The sequence below is a fragment of the Dreissena polymorpha genome, chromosome 1 (genome assembly GCF_020536995.1).
Source record: "Dreissena polymorpha isolate Duluth1 chromosome 1, UMN_Dpol_1.0, whole genome shotgun sequence".
Taxonomy (NCBI): Eukaryota; Metazoa; Mollusca; class Bivalvia; order Myida; family Dreissenidae; genus Dreissena; species Dreissena polymorpha.
In genome coordinates, this window is record NC_068355.1 from 86,211,790 (window position 1) to 86,234,528 (window position 22,739).

Sequence of the window (22,739 nt, forward strand, 5' to 3'; positions counted from 1 at the left end):
GAGATGTGGAGCGGTCGTCATAGACATTTGTGTTCAAAGGCCTGTATCTTGTGTTCTGTGTCTGCCTGAAGTGTCCAGACCTGTCAGCCGTAAAGAAGAATGGAGACTACAAGGGACTTGTAGAGCCTGTACTTGGTGAGAAAGCTGATGAGCTTTTTTTCCACATCCTTCTCAGTCTGGCTATCTCAGTGATCTTGTTTAGACCGCAACGGTACTGGTACCATTCTTTGACAGGGTTGCTCCCATGTACCGGTACTTGAAGCCGGTCACTTTTTCCAGCTTCACACTGTTCATGGTGATGTCTCCACTGATGTTGCTTATGCTGTTAAACATGATCTTTGATTTCTCAGAGCTGACCTCCATCCCATCTGCTCCTGATCTTTCAATCTGTGGGTGAGGCCTTGGAGTTCGCTGCTCATGTCACTTGTGAGGTCAATATCATTAGCATGAAGGGTCCGCCATTGATGGAGAACAATCAGTACATTTTTTATAAATGTCTTCCATGTTGTTAAGATCAGATTTTCTAATTTGTTTGTCAAATATGTTTACACCTTCTCCTCCAACTTGCAGCTAAGTCTTTGTTATGTTTATGTATTCAGATTCTTTTTTAATATTGCAGACCCCTGTGACCTTGACCTTTTGTCTTCAAAATCAATATGTCCACACTCACAACTTACTTATACTCATTTATGATCTGATGATGTTTAAGTGTGCTCTAGATATTGTATGGAAGCAGTTGAAGTTACAAGCCCAGTTTTGACGTAACAAGCCCTGGCTACTTTGACCTCTAACTGGTTCACCTCAAAGTTGATAAGCTTCTTCATTTCCTCCCAACTAACCAGCATACTAACTAAGTGGACAAGTGTCCACCATACTAACTATGTGGACAAGTGTTCCCCATACTAACTAAGTGGACAGGTGTTCCCCATACTAAATAAGAGGACAAGTTTTCCCCATACTAACTAAGTGGACAAGTGTTCCCCATACTAACTAAGTGGACAAGTGTTCCCAATACTAAGTGGACAGGTGTTCCCCTTACTAAGTGGGCAAGTGTTCCCCTTACTAATTAAGTGGACAAGTGTTCCCCATACTAACTAAGTGGACAAGTGTCCCCCATACTAAGTGGACAAGTGTCCCACATACTAACTAAGTGGACAAGTGTCCCCCATACTATCTTAGTGAACAAGTGTCCCCCATACTAAGTGGCCATGTGCCCCCCATATTAACTTAGTGAACAGGCTTTCTCAGTAATAACTAAGTGGAAAAGTGTTCCCAATAGGAAGTGGACAAGTGTTCCCAATACTAACTTAGTGGACAAGTGTTCCCAATACTAAGTGGACAAGTGTTCCCTATATTAACTAAGTGGACAAGTGTTCCCCATTCTAAGTGGACAATTGTTCACAATACTTTCTAAGTAGACAAGTGTTCCCCATACTAACTAAGTGGACACAATACTACGTGGACAAGTTTTCCCGATACTAGACAAGTGTTCAACATACTAAGTGGACAAGTGTTCCCCATATAACAATATGGTTTTTTGTACATAATGGCTTGCATGTTCAAATCCCTAGTGACCTTTGACCTTAAAGTTGAATGTTGATTTTCTTCCCTTCAAATCATCAGCATGCACATTTTGATTCCTCTTTAGTATTCAACTTACCAAAAGATGAAAACCCACCAAGCTTGATTTAGTCCATCTGGTAGTTATAGCTCACCAAGAACACTTCATGCAAGGTGAACTAAAACAGGGGAATAACTTTTATGATTTTTAACGAAGAAAGATAAAAATTCACATTCACAACTTCATTTCATGAGGAACAATCCATCTAATGATGTATCTTGATAAGTGTAGGAAAACTCCGGATAAATATGCGTCTACAGACAAACTGATAGACATCCATGGCTAGTCATATATACCTCTCTTTCCTTTGTGTTGCGGGTCTATTACTAATTGAAAGTGTGATCAGTATAATTTACAGTAACAGTTGAAATATATATGTCCACCAATGTGAGAGCCAGACTATGAACTCATCTCAGTACATCTTATTTTAATGACACAGACAGTCAATGAAGAGCAGCCTTGTATGGACTCAAAGTGACATAAGTGCAGCAACTCAATCTTTTACTAAAAACCAAACAAACTACCAGTTGTCGGCAAGTCTCCATGGAACTGCAGGTTTTATCACAGACAAAACTGCACATTAAAGTTATTGGAGTAAGAAAAGGATCTCCTTAAGTTTAATTAACCTAGCTAAAATACTGGTTTGTTATGGCAAAATCCTGATTTTTGGACTTGACAGACGAACAAACAAAACTCATATTTAGATGTATATTCCCCACATGGCCCTCTATCCACACGGAAAACTTGGCTTTAATACTTTTGAGTTATCACAAGATCAAGATTCAGACGGACCAACGGACAGAGGGGATGAACATTTTATCACTTAATTCTGTAACCATAGCACAGACACATTTTGACTGACAAAAATACTGGAATATTGTTCATATCCCTCATAAAGCCCTCTATCCAGATACTGAGTTTCATCAATTTAGCTGAAATACATTTCGGTTATCAAATAAAAAAAATCCAAAAAGACAAACAGAGAGATAGACAAAACATAAATAATGAGCTTATTCCCAACATGGCCACATATCCATATACCCTATGTCCTCAACTTGTTGAGTTCTTGCAAGATCCAGATTCAGACAGACATACAGATAGACAGAGGTATAGTCCCCTTCAGTTATACCAGTACAAGATTAAAAATCAGAACCATTAAAAACAACATTATTGTATTTTGTTATCACAGATTTTATTACTTTTCTGGTAATTTTATTTATTTGTAAATTCATAAACTTCCGAATAAAACACCTGAAGAAACAAGAGGGACATTATGGCTCTTAAACGCGCACCTGAGCTCAAGTACAACAAATGACATGACCCGGTGACCTAGGTTTTTACGCCACTTGACCCAGATTGAAACATGGCGTACATATTGCCAAGATAAACGTCCTGACAAAGTATCATCAGAACTGAGTAATAAATGTGGTCTTGAGAGTGACAACAAGGCTTTCTAACATTTGACCTTTTGACCTACTTTGTGTACGTATATGACCTTGATTTGAACTTTCTGCCTCTAGATTGGTGACAAGGTTGTTTCAAGATATGGTCAGGTGACCTAGTTTCTAGACGCACATGACCCAGATTAATAAGTCAGCCTTTATATAGTCCAGATTAAGAATCTGACTAAGTTTCTTAAGACTGTGTCCTAAATGTTGCTCATGCATATAACAGTTTTCCTAAGAAACAATCTAGTTAAGTCATAAATGTGGCCTCTTGCGTGGTAACAAGTTTTTGGATGCACAAGACCCATATTCCAACTTGCCCTAGATTTTGTCTAGATAAACATCCTGACCATGTTTTATCAAGGTGGGATTTAACAAGAGCACCGCCTTGCGGGTGCAGACCGCTCATCTATTTTCTTTTCAAAGGTGAAGGGACTCATTTTCAATCACAAAGGAGGGAGGGGTGGAGTGAAGAGGGGTTTATAGTGTGGGGTTGTGGACATTTATTACATTATCTTCCAAAAAAGCGAAAAAAAAAAAATAATAAAAAAAATAGGGGGGAGGGGGGGGGGGGGGGGGGTGAGGGGTTGGCGGGGGCGATGGGGGGGGGGGGGTATTTTTTGGGTGCGATGGTTGGACGGTATTTCAAACATAACCGTTTTTAAAAAAAAAATGGGTGGGGGGGTTATTTTGTGATGGGGGTGGTGGTAATTTGTGATATGAGATTAAAAAAAAAAAAAAAAAAAATTAGGGGGGGGGGAGGGGTGGGGGGGTGGGGTGGGGGTATAGTGTGAGGGTGTGGTGGTCATTTGTGAGATGATCTTAAAAAAAAAAAAAAAAAAAAAAAAAAAAAAATAGGGGGGGGGGGGAGGGCACGGGGGATGGTTTGGGTGGAGTCTATTGTCGTATGTCAGGTAAGAGTAGTTTCGTCAAAGTATCAATCAAATCTAATCATAAATAAAGAAGTTATGGCAATTTTAGCAAAATTTAATAATTTGACCTTGAGAGTCAAGGTCATTCAAAGGTCAAGGTAAAATTCAACTTGCCAGGTACAGTAACCTCATGATAGCATGAAAGTATTTGAAGTTTGAAAGCAACAGCCTTGATACTTAAGAAGTAAAGTGGATCGAAACACAAAATTTAACCATATATTAAAAGTTACTAAGTCAAAAAAGGGCCATAATTCCGTAACAATGACAACCAGAGTTATGCAACTTGTCCTTTTACTGTACCCTTAGTTTGTGAGTGTTCCAAGTATGAAAGAAATATCTATGATACTTTAGGGGTAGAGTGGACCAAAACATAAATCTTAACCAAATTTTCAATTTTCTAAGTATAAAGGGCCCATAATTCCGTCCAAATGCCAGTCAGAGTTACATAACTTTGCCTGCACGGTCCCCTTATGATAGTTCATAAGTGTTGCAAGTATGAAAGCAATAGCTTTGATACTGTAGGAATAAAGTGGACCTAAACACAAAACTTAATCAAATTTTCAAATTTTCTAAGTATAAAAAGGGCACATAATTCTGTCAAAATGCCAGTCAGAGTTACATTACTTTGCCTGCACAGTCCCCTTATGATAGTTAGTAAGTGTTGCAAGTATGAAAGCAATAGCTTTGATGCTTAAGGAATAAAATGGACCTAAATACAAAACTTAAACAAAATTTTCAATTTTCTAAGTATAAAAAGGGCACATAATTCTGTCAAAATGCACGCCAGAGTTATCTAACTTTGCCTGCCCGTTCCCCCAATGATAGTAAGTAAGTGTACCAAGTTTGAATGCAATAGCATTGATACTTACTGAGAAAAGTGGACCTAAATGCAAAACTTAACCAAAATTTTCAATTTTCTAAGTATAAAAAGGGCACATAATTCTGTCAAAATGCACGCCAGAGTTATCTAACTTTGCCTGCCCAGTCCCCTCATGATAGTAAGTAAGTGTACCAAGTTTGAATGCAATAGCATTGATACTTTCTGAGAAAAGTGGACCTAAGCGCAAAACTTAACCGGACGCCAACGCCGACGCCAAGGTGATGACAATAGCTCATAATTTTTTTTCAAAAAATAGATGAGCTAAAAATGTGGCTTCTAGAGTGGTACATGTACCAGCTAAAGGTTGACGTCGCAGTCTGGACACTACACACAGACATCAAAACATAGGGTGATCACAAAAGCTCATCTTAAAAACTTTGTGATCAGGTGAGCTAAAAAACAACAACACTGCAGATATCACATACAATCAAATTATGTAGCAATTTTCTTACAATAGTCATATATTAAGTAAGCTAAATTAAGCAACAACTTATATGTTAACTGTCAACAGTAACAATAACATGCATCTAAATTGTTAATACAACAGGTTTTTAGGTCTTGTTTGATTTCAAATTTGATATATTAATACACTTGATGTTAATATTAACAAGTTAACTATATTTAGCAATAAGCACGGTTTTCCCAAAGTGAGACTGTTATTTCTTTAGATGACTTCAAAATATTTAAATATCAGTGCAAGATCCAAATAGTTCATGCATGCACTTTCAAAGAGATTCTATTATTTGAGCCTCATTCTGGGAAAATAGGGCTTAATGCATTTGTATAAAGAGTCTTTGAAGATTAGCCCTTGCAGTTTGCACAGGCTTATCAGGAAAGACACTTTCAGCTTCTATGGAATAAGTCCTCAAAGGAAGTCTATAATAAACACAAATCCAGTGTAAGCAGAAAAAGTTGTCTATGTTAAGCCTATGCAGAGAGGATAGGCTAATCTGGGACCACACTGTACACACATGCAATAAGTCGAGTTTTCCTAAAACTCGGCTTATTTAATTAGCACTCACTGAGCAAACATCATCTCTGGACCAGAGTCCTCATATAAACACATATTCCTGACAAATACAATTAAAACCTTGATTATATACACTCAGTTCTACTTTAAAACAATAATTTAATAATAAGTTATCTGTCACTTAATTACCCTGATAATTTACCAAAATATAAATGTTCTCTTATGTTTACAGTAATTTACTTAGAAACAATTATTTTTTTGGAATTGCTCAATAAAACAAAACTGCAATTTGATGCCTTACATTTCATGAAGTAAATCTTATTTTATGCTTTCCGGTCATTTATAGAGAAATATCAGTGAATAACATTGATATTTCACTGTTTTAAACAGTGAAAAATAACAGAGAAAAATGTTGATATTTTTCACAGTTTTACTGTGAAAGGACGTCATTTTTGTTAATGAAATGACGTCATAAATCCAGCGAAATTATCCAATGAAACTCTTACAATGTAAATTAACAGTGAAAAAAGCATAAACTAAAAAGAAAATTTGTTGGATTCCATGGAATATCGATTTTAATTCACTTCTGATCATAAACAAGAGGGCCTTGATGGTCCTGAATCGCTCACCTGACTAACCAAATACAATCTCAACCCAGTTTTCATCAAGATTAACATTCTGACCAAATTTCATAAAGATTGGATGAAAACTGTGACCTCTATTGTCTACACAAGGTTTTTCTAATATTTGACCTATTGACCTAGTTTTTGACCCCAGGTGACCCAAATACAATCCCAACCCAGATTTCATCAAGACATATTGACCAAATTCCATGAAGATTGGATGAAAAGTGTGACCTCTATTGTTTACACAAGGTTTTTATATTATTTGACCTAGTGACCTAGTTTTTGACCCAAGATGACCAAAATACAATCCCAACCCAGATTTCATCAAGATAAACATTCTGAAAAAATTTCATAAAGATTGGATGAAAACTGCGGCCTCTATTGTCTATACAAGGTTTTTCTATTATTTCATCTAATGACATAGTTTTTTACCCCAGATGACGCAAATACAATGCCAACCCAGATTTCATCAAGATAAACATTCTGACCAAATTTCATAAAGATTGGATGAAAACTGTGACCTCTACTGTCTACACAAACAAATTGTTGACGTTTTTTCTATTATTTGACCTAGTGACCTAGTTTTTGACCTCAGATGACCCAAATACAATCCCAACCCAGAGTTCATCAAGATAAACATTCTGACCAAATTTCATAAAGATAGGATGAAAACTGCGACCTCTATTGTCTACACAAGGTTTTTCTATTATTTGACCTAGTGACCTAGTTTTTGACCTCAGATGACCCAAATACAATCCCAACCCAGAGTTCATCAAGATAAACATTCTGACCAAATTTCATGAAGATAGGATGAAAACTGCGACCTCTATTGTCTACACAAGGTTTTTCTATTATTTGACCTAGTGACCTAGTTTTTGACCCCAGATGACCCAAATACATTCCCAAGCCAGCTTTCATCAAGATAAACATTCTGACCAAATTTCATAAAGATTGGATGAAAACTGCCACCTCTATTGTCTACACAAGGTTTTTCTATTATTTGACCTAGTTTTTGACCTAGTGACCTAGTTTTTGAACCCAGATGAATCAAATACAATCCCAACCCAGATTTAATCAAGATAAACATTCTGACCAAATTTCATAAAGATTGGATAAAAACTGCGACCTCTATTGTCTACACAAGGTTTTTCTATTATTTGACCTATTATGTGACCTAGTTTTTGACATAATGACCTAGTTTTCGACCCCAGATGACCCAAATACAATCCCAACCTAAATTTTATCAAGATAAACATTCTGTCCAAAGTCATAAAGATTGGATGAAAACTGTGACCTCTACTGTCTACACAAACAAATTGTTGACGGACGCACGCACACAAGCACGCAAACACAACGGACGCCGGACATCACACGGTCACATAAGCTCACCATGTCACTTCGTGACAGGTGAGCAAAAAATACCTATTTTCACTGGTGGCTCCGCCTCTCATGAAAATATTATTTTATATGATCACTCGTGAAATAAAATCGATATTCCACCGAATCCAACAAATATTCTATATATTCTCATGGAGTGTATTATGGTCTTTGAGCCTTGTTGCATATAAGATAACTAGTTAGCAGCACAAGTTCAATGTTGTAATATGGTCATGAATGAACTATGCTTGCATATAAGACTATTAAAATATTAAAACTACCAGAGGACCCACTTTCATTAACCTTAATATCACCACTTTAAAAATAACAAAACAGTTTTTTAACACTAAGTCATGCCAAGTGGTTGACTGATAATTGCTTTCCAGACTTAATTCCATGAGTTTACAAACGTCATGTAAAGTCTCATAAGGAATCTGTATTTATAAATACCATATTTTCATTTTCTTCCTGTCCTAATTATCCAAAATATCTTTCTTAAACATTGATAAATAAATACAACATTTAATAGTTACAACACAAGAATATCAAAGAAACTGAAGGATGCTCTCCAATTATGCACTTTGTCAATCTTTGTCTTAATAGCCACCTAAAAAAATATATTATTAGCCTCGGTGACCTTGACCTCATCAAAAGGTAGAGGTCCATGAAAAGTACCTACATGCCAAATATGTAAGAGATTGGTAAAATATTGAAGGCGCTATGAGAAACTGTAACAAAATTGTGACGGAAAAATATATTTTTAGCCTCTGTGACCTTAACCCCAGTGACCTCAAACCTCATCAAAAGGTAGAGGTCCATAAAAGGTACCTACATGCCAAATATGTAAGAGAACGGTAAAATATTGAAGGCGCTATGAGAAACTGTAACAAAATTGTGACGGAAAAATCTATTATTAGCCTTGGTGACCTTGACCCCAGTGACCTCTAACCTCATCAAAAGGTAGAGGTCCATGAAAGGTACCTACCTGCCAAATATATAAGAGATCGGAAAAATATTGAATGTGCTATAAGAAACTGTAACATAATTGTGACAGAAAAATCTTTTATTAGCCTTAATCACCTTGACCCCTGTGACCTCAAACCTCATCAAAAGGTAAAGGTCCATGCAAGGTACCTACATGCCAAATATGTAAGAGATCGGTAAAATATTGAAGGAGCTATGAGAAACTGTAACAAAAGTGTGACGGAAGGAAGTACGGAAGTAAGGAACTTCAAACTTGCAACTATATGCTCCCCATGAAAAATATAAAAATCTCTCTTTAGAATACACATTTCATTGATTTTTTATCCGCCAAGTCCTCATTAGATTAGAATGTAATTTTACTTAATTAACTTAAAATACTATTACACATAGAATATTTATCTTCTAATACAAAATTTCCTTTGAGACTACCATCTCGCTTACCGAAGAAAAGTTTTCGGACACTTAAAAACCTTTGTTTGAAAATTTAGAGACACACTAAAAATATTGGATTGATGATTAGATACGGGTATGCAATGTGTATAGCATCAAATGTTTCAACTAATTATCACACATTTGATTGTAAAATTCAATGTGGTATAGTTTAAAATACTTTATCTTTGTTTCACTTTAAGCTATAGGGTGAAACCATTGTCTACTACGAGTAAACTAAGTTATTTACCCAATAACACAACTTTAATGGTTAATTGCCTAAAAGCATTCGTCCATCAGGTTTTATGACCTTAGTCTGGCTGTAAAACCTCATGATCAAAGTGTAACCAGGAAAACATGATCATGATCAAAGTGTAACCAGGAAACCATGATCATGATCAAAGTGTAACCAGGAAAGCATGACATGGTATAATTCCGGTAAAATAAAATTGAACACAGAGTACAGCGCGCTCGACTATTTGAGTGCTTGACAGTATAACGTAACCCATCATGGGGAAATTGTTCATATTCAATAAGGTTAAGGTAATATAGTCATATTCTAAGTGGAAGAGGATCATAATTGAAACATATTGATCACTTATTTCTTAAAGACATTGTACTCTATAGACGATTCTTTGTTCAGGTATATTTTCCACATCTATTGTAAAGACATCAAACAAACTAATAAGATTTTATTTCAAGTTTGATAGCAATAGCTTGAGTGGGATGGTTGGACAGTCCTTCAAAAATAAAATTAACATTTATTTTTTTGTTACCATGTTTAAACAAGATGTGTTTGTGAAACACAATGTCCCCCTATATGACGTTTGACCTTGAAGGATGGTCTTGACCTTGACCCTTCACCACTCAAAATGTGCAGCTCCTTGAGATACACACGCATTTCAAATATAAAATTGCTAGCTTCAATATTGCAGAAGTGACATTACATGAGCAATTTTGCCCCATATATTTGACCTTGAAGGATGACCTTGACCTTTCACCACACAAAATGTTTAGCTCCATGAGATACACATGCATGCCAAATATCAAGTTCCTATCTTCAATATTGCAAAAGTATTCATAAAATAAGCGATTTGGGCCACATATATTTGACCTCTGACCTTAAAGGATGACCTTGACCTTTTACCACTCAAAATGTGCAGCTCCACGAGATACACATGCATGCCAAATATCAAGTTGCTATCTTCAATATTGCAAAAGTATTCATAAAATAAGAGATTTGGGCCACATATATTTGACCTCTGACCTTGAAAGATGACCTTGACCTTTCACCACTCAAAATGTGCAGCTCCATGAGATACACATGCATGCCAAATATGAAGTTGCTTTCTTCAATATTGCAAAAGAATTCATAAAATGAGCGATTTTGGACACATATATTTGACCTCTGACCTTGAAGGATGACCTTGACCTTTCACCACTCAAAATGTGCAGCTTCATGAGATACACATGCATGCCAAATATGAAGTTGCTATCTTCAATATAGCAAAAGTTATTGCAAAATGTTAAAGTTGGCGCAAACCAACAGACCAACCAACCAACAGACAGGGCAAAAACAATATGTCCCCCACTACTATAGTGGGGGACATAAAAAAAAATGCCAGGGGAGGGGGAAGGGGAGGGGGGGGGGGGTATAATGGGTAGGTGTGGTCATTTATTAGATGATGGAGCGTGGGGGATGGTTTGGGTGGAGTCCATTGTGGTATGTGGTATGTCAGGTAAGTGTTGTTTTGTCAAAGTATGAATGAAATATGATCATAAGTAAAGAAGTGATGGCAATTTAAGCAAAATTTATTAATTTGATCTTGAGAGTAAAGGTTGTTCAAAGGTAAAGGTCAAATTCAACTAGCAAAGTACAGTACCCTCATGATAAAAGGAAAGTAATTGAAGTATGAAAGCAATAGCTGTGATACTTTAGGAACAAAGTGAACCTTAACACAAAACTTAACAAAATCTTCAATATTCTAAGTGAAAAAAGGGCCTTAATTTATACAAATGCTTGACATATTTGAGGTGGTACGCAAACTTTAACATAGATTTATCAATAATATGCATATTCTAAGTGAAACAAGCAATGTGTTTGTGAAACATTATGTCCCCCCATATATTTGACCTTTGACCTTGAAGGATGACCTTGACCTTTCACCACTCAAAATATGAAGCTCCATAAGATACACATGTATGCTAAATATCAAGTTGCTATCTTCAATATTGCAAAAGTGTACATTTAATGAGCAATTTTGACCCATATATTTGACATTTGACCTTGAAGAATGACCTTGAACTTGATTTTTCACCACTCAAAATGTGCATCTCCATGAGATACACATGCATGCAAAATATGAAGTTGCTATCTTCAATATTGCAAAGTTATAGCAAATGTTAAAGTTGGAGCAAATGAACACAAACCAACCAATCAATAGACAGGGCAAAAACAATATGTCCCCCACTATAGTGGGTGGGGGACATAAAAAGGGCCATAGTTCTTATTAAATGCTTGATACAGTTGTCGGCTCTTTTTAATAGATTGGGGTCATGTTGGTAAAGAAGTATGTAAAATATAAAAGCAATATGTCAAGGGACATAGAAAATATTTGAGATGGTACGCAAACTTTGCACGCTCACGCCGACGCCGGGGTAAGTAGGATAGCTCCACTATATATATTTCATATATAATTGTCGAGCTAATAATAAACTGTCTGAAAATTTAAAGTCATTCAATATGGACACAAACGTGCATGGCCGAAAATTTAGAGTCACACAAATAAATATTTGGACTAAAAATGAGGGTGTCCGAAAATTTAGAGTGTCCAAAAACTTGTGTAATTACGGTATTTACAGTTTACAGAAAGCTATTTTGATTCAGCATCTGCAAGTTCAATATAAACTGCCCATTATTTATTTTACAGTATCTAAACTACTTTGAGGCCTTTTTTGAAATTTAACAGCAACTTTTTATAAAAACGAAATAATTACCCTGAGTGTATCGTCTTGTGACAATCACACATTAATTCCAGCAAATACATTCAGCACTGCCAATGAGTAATACAATGTCAACATACATATAATTTTGATTTTAACAGGACCATATTATATATTCATAATCATGGTCCATGCTATGTTCTCAAATCAAAATGCACAACAAAATGAATATGTTTAAGTCAGATCTATGGAAACATCGACTGAAAAGTCTGATAACATAAAAATATATACAAGTATAAACAGATATCAACACACATTAATATATGCAGAAAAAACTCAATAAATGCATTCATCAAATAACAACAACAACAACAAAATAGGGCAACATAATATGCACATTAAACAAATCATAAAAGTAAATGAGAATAAAATGAAGGATTTCTGTGGAAGATATTTTGACTAATGTTACAGATATAGCAGACAAGCTTAGGTCTGCATGTGCGGCCAGGTACCAATCTGTCTTGATATGTGAGTGTGAGGCCAGGTACCAATCTGTCTTAATATATAAGTTTGAGAACAGGTACCAATCTGTCTTGTTATATTAGTGTGAGGCCATGTACCAATCTGTCTTGTGTAAGTGTGAGACCAATCTGTCTTGATATATAGGTGTGAGGCCAGGTACTAGTCTGTCTTGTTAGGTAAGTGTGAGGCTAGGTATCAAAATGTCTTGATTTATAAGTACAAGGCCAGGTACCAGTCTGTCTTGTTAGGTAAGTTTTAGACCAGGTACCAGACTCTTGTAATGAGAAGCCAGGAACAAGTATGTTATGTATGTTTCAAGCTGAGTTATGCATGTGTGGTCAAGTACCAATCAGTCCAGTTATGTAAGTTTCAAACTGCTACATCACAGACAAGGTTAATGACAAAATTGAACAACAGTTGTCTGCCTGAAACATATGTTAACATGGACTTACTGAACAACTCAATTCAGTATTTCCTCATAAGAAATGAAACATGGAGGAATCAGTTTGTGTGTGTTCAATTGCACAAAGAAGGCACTAATTTGTTTACATTTGCAGACAAACACATTAAAATCTACGTATGAAACAAAATCTCCAACAGGAGGAGCATAAATACACCACAAACAAACATAAACATGGCATTGTCTCTTGATAAGGTGTGTAGAACCTCAAATGTAGAGCAAGCGTGAGTGGTCACATTGCCCCACCCTGACTGTACTGATGGTTGACCTCAACCCCACCCCAGGACAGCAGCTGTTTGTCAGGATTCTCATCCCAGTTGGTATCCAGATGCAGCTGAAACAGGCATAAAATGTGTCTTGTTCTCTGAAAATTGGGCAAAATGAGCGTAAAGTGACGTCCCAGATTAGCCTGTGCAGTCTGCTCAGGCTAATCAGGGACGACATTTTCCGCTTTAATGGTATTTTTCATTTAAAGGAAGTCCTTTCTTACCGAAAATCTAGTTTAAGCGGAAAGTGTCGTCCCTGATTAGCCTGTGCAAAACTGCACAGGTTAATCTGGGACGACACTTTACGCACATGCTTTAAGCCCAGTTTTATCAGAACACGACTCAAATATGTACAACTATGGGTGAAGTTATGTACTCAATTTTAATATTGAAGTTTTAGTGGAAGGGTATAAACCATCAGCAAAATGTATCAACCAAGTAAAACAAATAAAGTGCCCAAAAGTGACAAAACATCGTACACAAGTCCATTTCAGTTTTCATTGCAATTTACTTCTGTTGATTTATCTCTTAACACCTTTTCCAATGTCTGTAAAATATTCTAAACAACAAGATATATGCAGCGACAACAAGTAATTGTGACCTAGGGTTGTCTAACGTGTACTGCCTTCCCTACTGAAGTGAATATATTAATATAGATTGAAACACTCAATGGTGCAAAGTCACATGTCCAAAGGTAACAACGTAAATATGATGTATGCTACGGACATATATGGACATTAGTCATTTAACATGAAATTAAAAACAAAAAGTTTGCTGCACGAACTTACCCAAGACATGACTAATAAGTGAAACAAGCAATGGGCAATAACTTTCATAACGTGCATTCTCTGTGTCTAGTTTACGTTATATATATGATGTCTATTTGTATATCTATTAAGGTAGACACAATATTGAACTTGATGAAAAACAAACGCAGTAACATATTCACATTAGGTATGCATATTTGCAATCTGGTAACTAATCATTTTAGCATCTGTTACAAGTCACATAGTTGGTCTGAAACGCAAAAACATATGAGCCTGCATATTTGCCATTTCTAAGGTATGGTATACAAAGTAGTTTTAATCAATTTTTTTATTATTTATTTATACTATTATAATCTTGGTAATTTAACATCTATGAATTATTTCCTAAATTCAAGAATTCCATTTTTGTTATTATGGCTGTTATAATAAAATATTTATTAATAATTTTCTAAAATCCAATTGTTTTATGTGAACAATAACGGCCCTAAATATTCGTTATGTAACATTACTTGGACAAAGTTTTGCCTAGTATTTTTTTACACTAAGATCAACCTTTCACACTAAGCTCAACCTGTAACATTATATTTCAGATTGATAATTTAAGGACAATGAAAACAAGGGTATGATTTGAATAATAGAGCCTTCTGTGTGACACATGCTATGCTTTACCCATCTGTTTTTAACTTTTGATTGATGCATAGCTGGTGATGCATCCTTGAAAGCATTTTCAAAGTTTTCACTTAGCAAGGTTTGTATTAAGCCTTCTATTATATATTTAAATACTTTCAAACACATATTTCCCAATTACCCTCCATTTTAAATACCAAGTCATCAAAGTAACTACATGGAGGCATGTTTCACCACCTCGTTTCTCTCCCACTGCTCTACTCACCTTTCTCTCCCAATTTTCTACTCACCTTTCTCTCCAACTGCTCTACTAACCTTTCTCTCCCAATTTTCTACTAACCTTTCCCTCCAACTGCTCTACTCACCTTTCTCTCCCACTGCTGTACTCACCTTTCTCTCCCACTGCTGTACTCACCTTTCTCTCCCACTGCTATCATCACCTTTTCTCCCAATTCTCTACCCACCTTTCTCTCGCACTGCTCTACTCATATTTCTCTCCCACTGTTCTACTCACCATTCCGACCCACTGCTCTACTCATCTTTCTCTCCAACTGATCTTCTCACCTTTCTCTCCCACTGCTCTAATCACCTTTTCTCCCAATTCTCTACCCACCTTCCTCTCCCACTGCTCTACTCACCTATTTAGAGGCATGTTTCTACACCTCCTTTTTCTCCAACAGCTCTACTCACCTTTTTCTCCCATGGATTTAATCACCTTTCTCTCCCCACCTTTCTTTCTAACTGCTCTACTCACCTTCCTCTCCCACTGCTCTACTCACTTTCCTCTCCCATTGCTCTACTAACCATTCTAGAGGCGCGTTTCTCCACCTCCTTCATCTCCTACTGCTCTAATCACATTTCTCTCCAACTGCTCTACTCACTTTCCCATTGCTCTACTCACCTTTTTTGAGGCGTGTTTCTCCACCTCCTTCCTCTCCCACTGCTCTACTCACCTTCCTCTCCCACTGCTCTACTCACCTTCCTCTCCCACTGCTCTACTCACTTTCCTCTCCCAGTGCTCTACTCACCTTTCTGGAGGCGTGTTTTTCCACCTCCTTCCTCTCCCACTGTTTTTGTTTCTGCTGAGCCTGGAATGCCTCGCCACCTCCACACCCCCACATCTGAAACAACAACAACAGCAGCTTAATAAATGTGATAGTCACAGAAAATGTTATTTCAATTTGCTTTGTCTATTTCTTATTACATATAATATTTACATCAAGTAAAGATATTAATGCTCTTATTTTGTATGAGCTAAAATATAAAGAGTCAAAGAAAAGGAATAGGATAGGATGATATGAATAGTTACTATAGTTTACAACAGACATGAAGTCCCTCCTGCGGCTACAAGTGAGTACCTCTATCTGATGCAGCTCACACTTCACCCCATAGTGCAGCACAGCGTTGAACTCTGTAGGCACGGTGATTATGTTGGCCTTGCCTGTCTGACCTATGTAGATACCCTTGGGGGCCGCACGGTCACTCAGGTTCCACATCAACAGTGGGCCACCGGCTGTAACAAGCAGAGTGTATCTGCAGGCTTCACATACTAAATGATTTGAGCTGTGTTTTTTTGGAAAACAGGGCCAATTGCATGTGTGTTAAGTATTGGTCCAGATTAGCCTGTGCAGTCCGCAGAGTATAATCAGGGATGACAATTTCTACTTTAATGGAAATTTTCATTTAAAGGAAGTCAATTCTAGAACAGAAGTCCAGTTAAGGTGCAAAGTGTCGTCCCTTTATGCCAACACTGGATTTTGGTTTAGAAGAGACTGAAGGTGTAGTCCTTGATAAGCCTGAGTGGATGGCTTAGAAGATACTGAAGGTGAAGTCCTTGATTAGCCTGAGTGGATGGTTTAGAAGAGACTGAAGGTGTAGTCCTTGATTAGCCTGGTTTAGAAGAGACTGAAGGTGTAATCCTTGATTAGCCTGGTTTAGAAGAGACTGAAGGTGTAGTCCTTGATTAGCCTGGTTTAGAAGAGACTGAAGGTGTAGTCCTTGATTAGCCTGGTTTAGAAGAGACTGAAGGTGTAGTCCTTGATTAGCCTGGTTTAGAAGAGACTGAAGGTGTAATCCTTGATTAGCCTGGTTTAGAAGAGACTGAAGGTGTAGTCCTTGATTAGCCTGGTTTAGAAGAGACTGAAGGTGTAGTCCTTGATTAGCCTGAGTGGACTGCACGGGCTTAATTTCGGGACAAGACAACACAAATCCATTACGTCCAGTTTTCCCAGAAAAAGGCTCATATGTTTCTCCTGTAAGGATTTTAAGACTTGCCAATGCAATCAAGGAAAACTGACATTTTCCTCAAGAATATAATCCGTTTTTTCTTATGTGCTTGTTACATCATGAAAAGAAACACAGACAAATGGCATAGTTTGACATATTTTATAAAAGCAAAAACAAATTAACTGTTTAGGATTTGCAGCACATAAAAAAACCTACATTCATATACTAACATGAACATTCAACTCAGCAATACTTAATTATTAGTTACACATCTTCTTGTTATTCCTGTACATGATGATTTAATAAAAATAATACGCCGTACAGCTAAAATTGTTATATTAGTTGGTTACAAAGTTTCTTTTAGCATAGCAAAAATACTAAATGACAAGAACAGCAAACCTTAAATTTGGATTCTTGTATGCAAGATTTGGACAACATCCACAACATATAAAATGCAAGTTTCTTACACTGCACTATTTTGAAGACAGGTGAAATTTGAATGACGCAGGCATCTTCACGACCAAACTTTTGTACACTTTCTCTGAATATAATACAGAAAACATTTAAAGAAAAATTAATTTATAAGCAAGATATAATGGAAGATTAACATCATTATGCATAATGAACATTTTATGTTTATTAAATCTTTCATAATGAAAAACATTTATAACTGAGCCAAGGTCCAGGGTTAGCGTTTAACCCTTAACCTGTGAAAACAGGGCTTAATGCATGTGCCTTAAGAGTTGTCCCAGTCTTATAAGGCTAATCAGAGCCTACACTTTCTGCTATTATGGTATTTGGTAAAAAGGAAGTTTCTTCGAAATGAAAATCTAGTCTAAGTTTAAAGTCTCATCACTGATTAACCTAAGCAAACTAACACTTTCCCTGATAAGCCTTAGCGAACTAACACTTTCCCTGATTAGTCTTAGCCGACAAACACTTTCCCTGATTAGTCTTAGCGGACTAACACTTTCCCTGATAAGTCTTAGCGGACTAACACTTTCCCTGATTAGTCTTAGTGGACTAACACTTTGCCTGATTAGCCTTAGCGGACTAACACTTCCCCTGAGTAGCCTTATCAGACTGACACTTTCCCTGACTAGCCTTAGCTGACAAACACTTTCCCTGATTAGTCTTAGCCGACTAACACTTTCCCTGATTAGCCTTAGCGGACTAACACTTTCCCTGATTAGTCTTAGCCGACAAACACTTTCCCTGATTAGTCTTAGTGGACTAACACTTTCCCTGATTAGTCCCTGATAAGTCTGAGCAGACTTACACTTTCCCTGATTAGCCTTAGTGGACTAACACTTTCCCTGATTAGTCTTAGCGGACTAACACTTTCCCTGATTAGCCTTAGCGGACTAACACTTTCCCTGATTAGTCTTAGCGGACTAACACTTTCCCTGATTAGCCATAGCCGACTAACACTTTCCCTGATTGACCTTAGCAGACTAACACTTTCCCTGATTAGCATTAGCGGACTAACACTTTCCCGGATTAGCCATAGCCGACTAACACTTTCCCTGATTAGCCTTAGCGGACTAACACTTTCCTGATTAGCCATAGCCGACTAACACTTTCCCGGATTAGCCATAGCCGACTTACACTTTCCCTGATTAGCCATAGCCGACTAACACTTTCCCTGATTAGCCTTAGCGGACTAACACTTTCCCTGATTAGCATTAGCGGACAAACACTTTCCCTGATTAGCCTTAGCGGAATAACACTTTCCCTGATTAGCCTTAGCAGACTAACACTTTCCCTGATTAGCCTTAGCGGACTAACACTTTCCCTGATTAGTCTTAGCAGACTGAAACTTTCCCTGATTAGCCTTAGCAGACTGAAACTTTCCCTGATTAGCCTTAGCAGACTAACACTTTCCCTGATTAGTCTTAGCAGACTGAAACTTTCCCTGATTAGCCTTAGCAGACTGAAACTTTCCCTGATTAGCCATAGCCGACTAACACTTTCCCTGATTAGCCTTAGCGGACTAACACTTTCCCTGATTAGTCTTAGCAGACTAACACTTTCCCTGATTAGCCTTAGCAGACTTACACTTTCCCTGATTAGCCTTAGCAGACTAACACTTTCCCTGATTAGTCTTAGCAGACTGAAACTTTCCCTGATTAGCCTAAGCGGACTAACACTTCCCTGATTAGCCTTAGCGGACTAACACTTTCCCTGATTAGCCTTAGCGGACTAACACTTTCCTGATTAGCCTAAGCAGACTGACACTTTCCCCGACTAGCCATAGCCGACAAACACTTTCCCTGATTAGTCTTAGCCGACTAACACTTTCCCTGATTAGTCTTAGCAGACTAACACTTTCCCTGATTAGCCTTAGCGGACTATCACTTTCCCTGATTAGTCTTAGCGGACTAACACTTTCCCTGATTAGCCTTAGCTGACTAACACTTTCCCTGATTAGTCTTAGCGGACTAACACTTTCCCTGATTAGCTTTAGCGGACTAACACTTTCCCTGATAAGCCTTAGCGGACTTACACTTTCCCTGATTAGCATTAGCGGACTAACACTTTCCCTGATTAGAATAAGCGGACTAACACTTTCCCTGATTAGCCTTAGCGGACTAACACTTTCCCTGATTAGTCTTAGCAGACTAACACTTTCCCTAATTAGTCTTAGTGGACTAACACTTTCCCTGATTAGCCTTAGCAGACTAACACTTTCCCTGATTAGCCTTAGCAGACTGACACTTTCCCTGATTAGCCTAAGCGGACTAACACTTCCCTGATTAGCCTTAGCGGACTAACACTTTCCCTGATTAACCTTAGCGGACTTACACTTTCCCTGATTAGCCTAAGCAGACTGACACTTTCCCTGATTAGCCTTAGCGGACTAACACTTTCCCTGATTAGCATTGGCGGACTAACACTTCCCCTGATTAGCATTAGCGGACTAACACTTTCCCTGATTAGCCTTAGCAGACTGATACTTTCCCTGATTAGCCTTAGCAGACTAACACTTTCCCTGATTAGCATTAGCGGACTAACACGTTCCCTGATTAGCCTTAGCAGACTGACACTTTCCCTGATTAGCCTTAGCGGACTAACACTTTCCCTGATTAGCATTAGCGGGCTAACACTTTCCCTGATTAGCATTAGCGGACTAACACTTTCCCTGATTAGCCTTATCAGACTGACACTTTCCCTGATTAGCCTTAGCGGACTAACACTTTCCCTGATAAGCATTAGCGAACTAACACTTTCCCTGATTAGTCTTAGCAGACTGACACTTTTCCTGATTAGCCTTTCCAAACTAACACTTTCCCTGATTAGCCTTAGCAGACTGACACTTTCCCTAATTAGCCTTAGCGGACTAACACTTTCCCTGATTAGCCTTAGCGGACTAACACTTTCCCTGATTAGCCTTAGCGGACTAACACTTTCCCTGATTAGCCTTAGCGGACTAACACTTTCTCTGATTAGCCTTAGCAGACAAACACTTTCCCTGATTAGTCTTCGCAGACTAACACTTTCCCTCATAAGCCCAGTTTTCCCAGAGTGATAAATTAAGACCAGTTTTCCCAGAGTGATGCATTAAGCTCAATTTTTCCAGAGTGATGCATTAAGCCCAGTTTTCCCAGAGTGATGCATTAAGCCCAGTTTTCCCAGAATGATAAATTAAGCCCAGTTTTCCCAGAGTGATAAATTAAGCCCAGTTTTCCCAGAGTGATGCATTAAGCCCAGTTTTTCCAGAGTGATGCATTAAGCCCAGTTTTCCCAGAGTGATGCATTAAACCCAATTTTTCCAGAGTGGTGCATTAAGCCCAGTTTTCCCAGAGTGATGCATTAAGCCCAGTTTTTCCAGAGTGATGCATTAAGCCCAGTTTTCCCAGAGTGATGCATTAAACCCAATTTTTCCAGAGTGATGCATTAAACCCAGTTTTCCCAGAGTGATGCATTAAGCTCAATTTTTCTAGAGTGATGCATTAAGCTCAATTTTCCCGAAGCAGTGCTTTCCACAGGCCATTTAACGGTCCCTCTCCCAGGCGCTTGAATTTTGAAATCAGAGTCCGCGGGGCGCCTGAAATTTTCCGATTAGAGTATTTTGTCAGTTACTGCAGCTAACCATCCTTAAGATCAAAGCGACATCGACTTCGCCGAAAATTTTGAAAGCTGATTTATGATCTATTGTCGCTTTACCCAACTTAAGCCCGACTACAGGCGGAGTGTCGTTGTATTGGAAAATCAATATTGGCCGATGAGAGCGCATGCTTTGTATGACTGCACTCGTAGACTGGCAATACCTGCAGTTAAATCATGCAGACAACTCATGACGTACATTTAATAACCGCAGAAATCTTGGCCAGTTACTTAGAAGACTGATAATGGCAACGCTTTGTAATCCGAACACACACTTCATAAAATCTATAAATAATCACTTATGCCGAAATTTATTTGATACTTTACAAAAATGACATCGTTTGTGTTAAAAAAATTAATGCGCACTTTCATCGTCAATATTTACCAGAAAGTGTTTTTAAAAATGTAATAAACGGGATTATCGGGTAATGAATAGAAACTTGAAAAGTAGTAAGTATGCAGTAATAGTCAGGTTGATACAGATGTATTGGGGAATCGTTTAAGTCGGGATCTATGCGGGACAGTTATAAAACAATTAAAAAATATCTTTCTAAATGACTTTATAGCGGGAGGGGTTTCTTAAAGAGTCATAACGCACCAAATGATGTCTTTTGACACTGTTTTATTAGAGTTATAACGCACCACAGAACGTCAATAGACACGTTCGTTGAAAAAAATCAGCGTCGGGAGGGGACAGCGCTCCCGAAGCCACCCCGGTCAGCCCCAGGGCGCCTGATAAAATTCCTGTGGAAAGCACTGCAGTTTTTCCAGAGTGATGAATTAAACCCAGTTTCCCCAGAGTGATGCATTAGACCCAGTTTTCCCAGAGTAATGCATTAAACCCAGTTTTTCCAAAGTGATGCATTAAGCTCAGTTTTCCCATAGTGATGCATTAAGCTCAGTTTTCCCATAGTGATGCATTAAGCCCAGTTTTTCCATAGTGATGTATTAAGCCCAGTTTTCCCAGAGTGATGCATAAAGTCCAGTTTTCCCAGAGTGATGCATTAAGCCCAGTTTTCCCATAGTGATGCATTAAGCCCAGTTTTCCCAGAGTGATGCATTCAACCCAGTTTTCCCAGAGTGATGTATTAAACCCAGTTTTTCCAGAGTGATGCATTAAGCTCAGTTTTCCCAGAGTGATAGATTAAGCCCAGTTTTCCCACAGTGATGCATTAAGCCCAGTTTTCCCAGAGTGATGCATTAATCCCAGTTTTCCCAGAGTGATGAATTAAGCCCGGTTGTCCCAGAGTGATGCATTAAGCCCAGTTTTCCAAGAGTGATGCATTAAGCCCAGTTGTCCCAGAGTGATGCATTAAGCCCAGTTTTTCCAGAGTGATGCATTCAGCCCAGTTTTCCCAGAGTGATGCATTAAGCCCAGTTTTCCCAGAGTGATGAATTAAGCCCGTTTGTCCCAGAGTGATGCATTAAGCCCAGTTTTCGCAGAGTGATGCATTATACCCAGTTGTCCCAGAGTGATGCATTAAGCCCAGTTTATCCGGAGTGATGCATTAAGCCCAGTTTTCACAGTGATGCATTAAGCCCAGTTTTCCCAGAGTG

The 22,739-nt window shown here is 37.9% G+C and overlaps 1 protein-coding gene across 6 annotated transcripts in view; it reads right to left on the minus strand.

Annotated features, from left to right (window-relative positions):
* Positions 1 to 5,293: 5,293 nt before the first annotated feature.
* Positions 5,294 to 22,739, minus strand: part of LOC127838930 (uncharacterized) — a 75,346-nt gene continuing 57,900 nt past the window's right edge. For 2 of the 6 annotated variants that reach the window (XM_052367080.1, XM_052367071.1), the window contains 4 exons: positions 17,543 to 17,616; positions 16,208 to 16,362; positions 15,878 to 15,970; positions 5,294 to 13,523 (listed from right to left, as the gene is read on the minus strand). In XM_052367080.1, coding sequence (XP_052223040.1) covers positions 13,422 to 13,523; positions 15,878 to 15,970; positions 16,208 to 16,362; positions 17,543 to 17,616 — 424 coding nt within the window. In that variant the 3' untranslated portion in view covers positions 5,294 to 13,421. The remainder of the gene's footprint in view (positions 13,524 to 15,877; positions 15,971 to 16,207; positions 16,363 to 17,542; positions 17,617 to 22,739) is intronic. The other 4 variants (XR_008030051.1, XR_008030062.1, XR_008030073.1 and 1 more) reach the window with 4 other exon arrangements.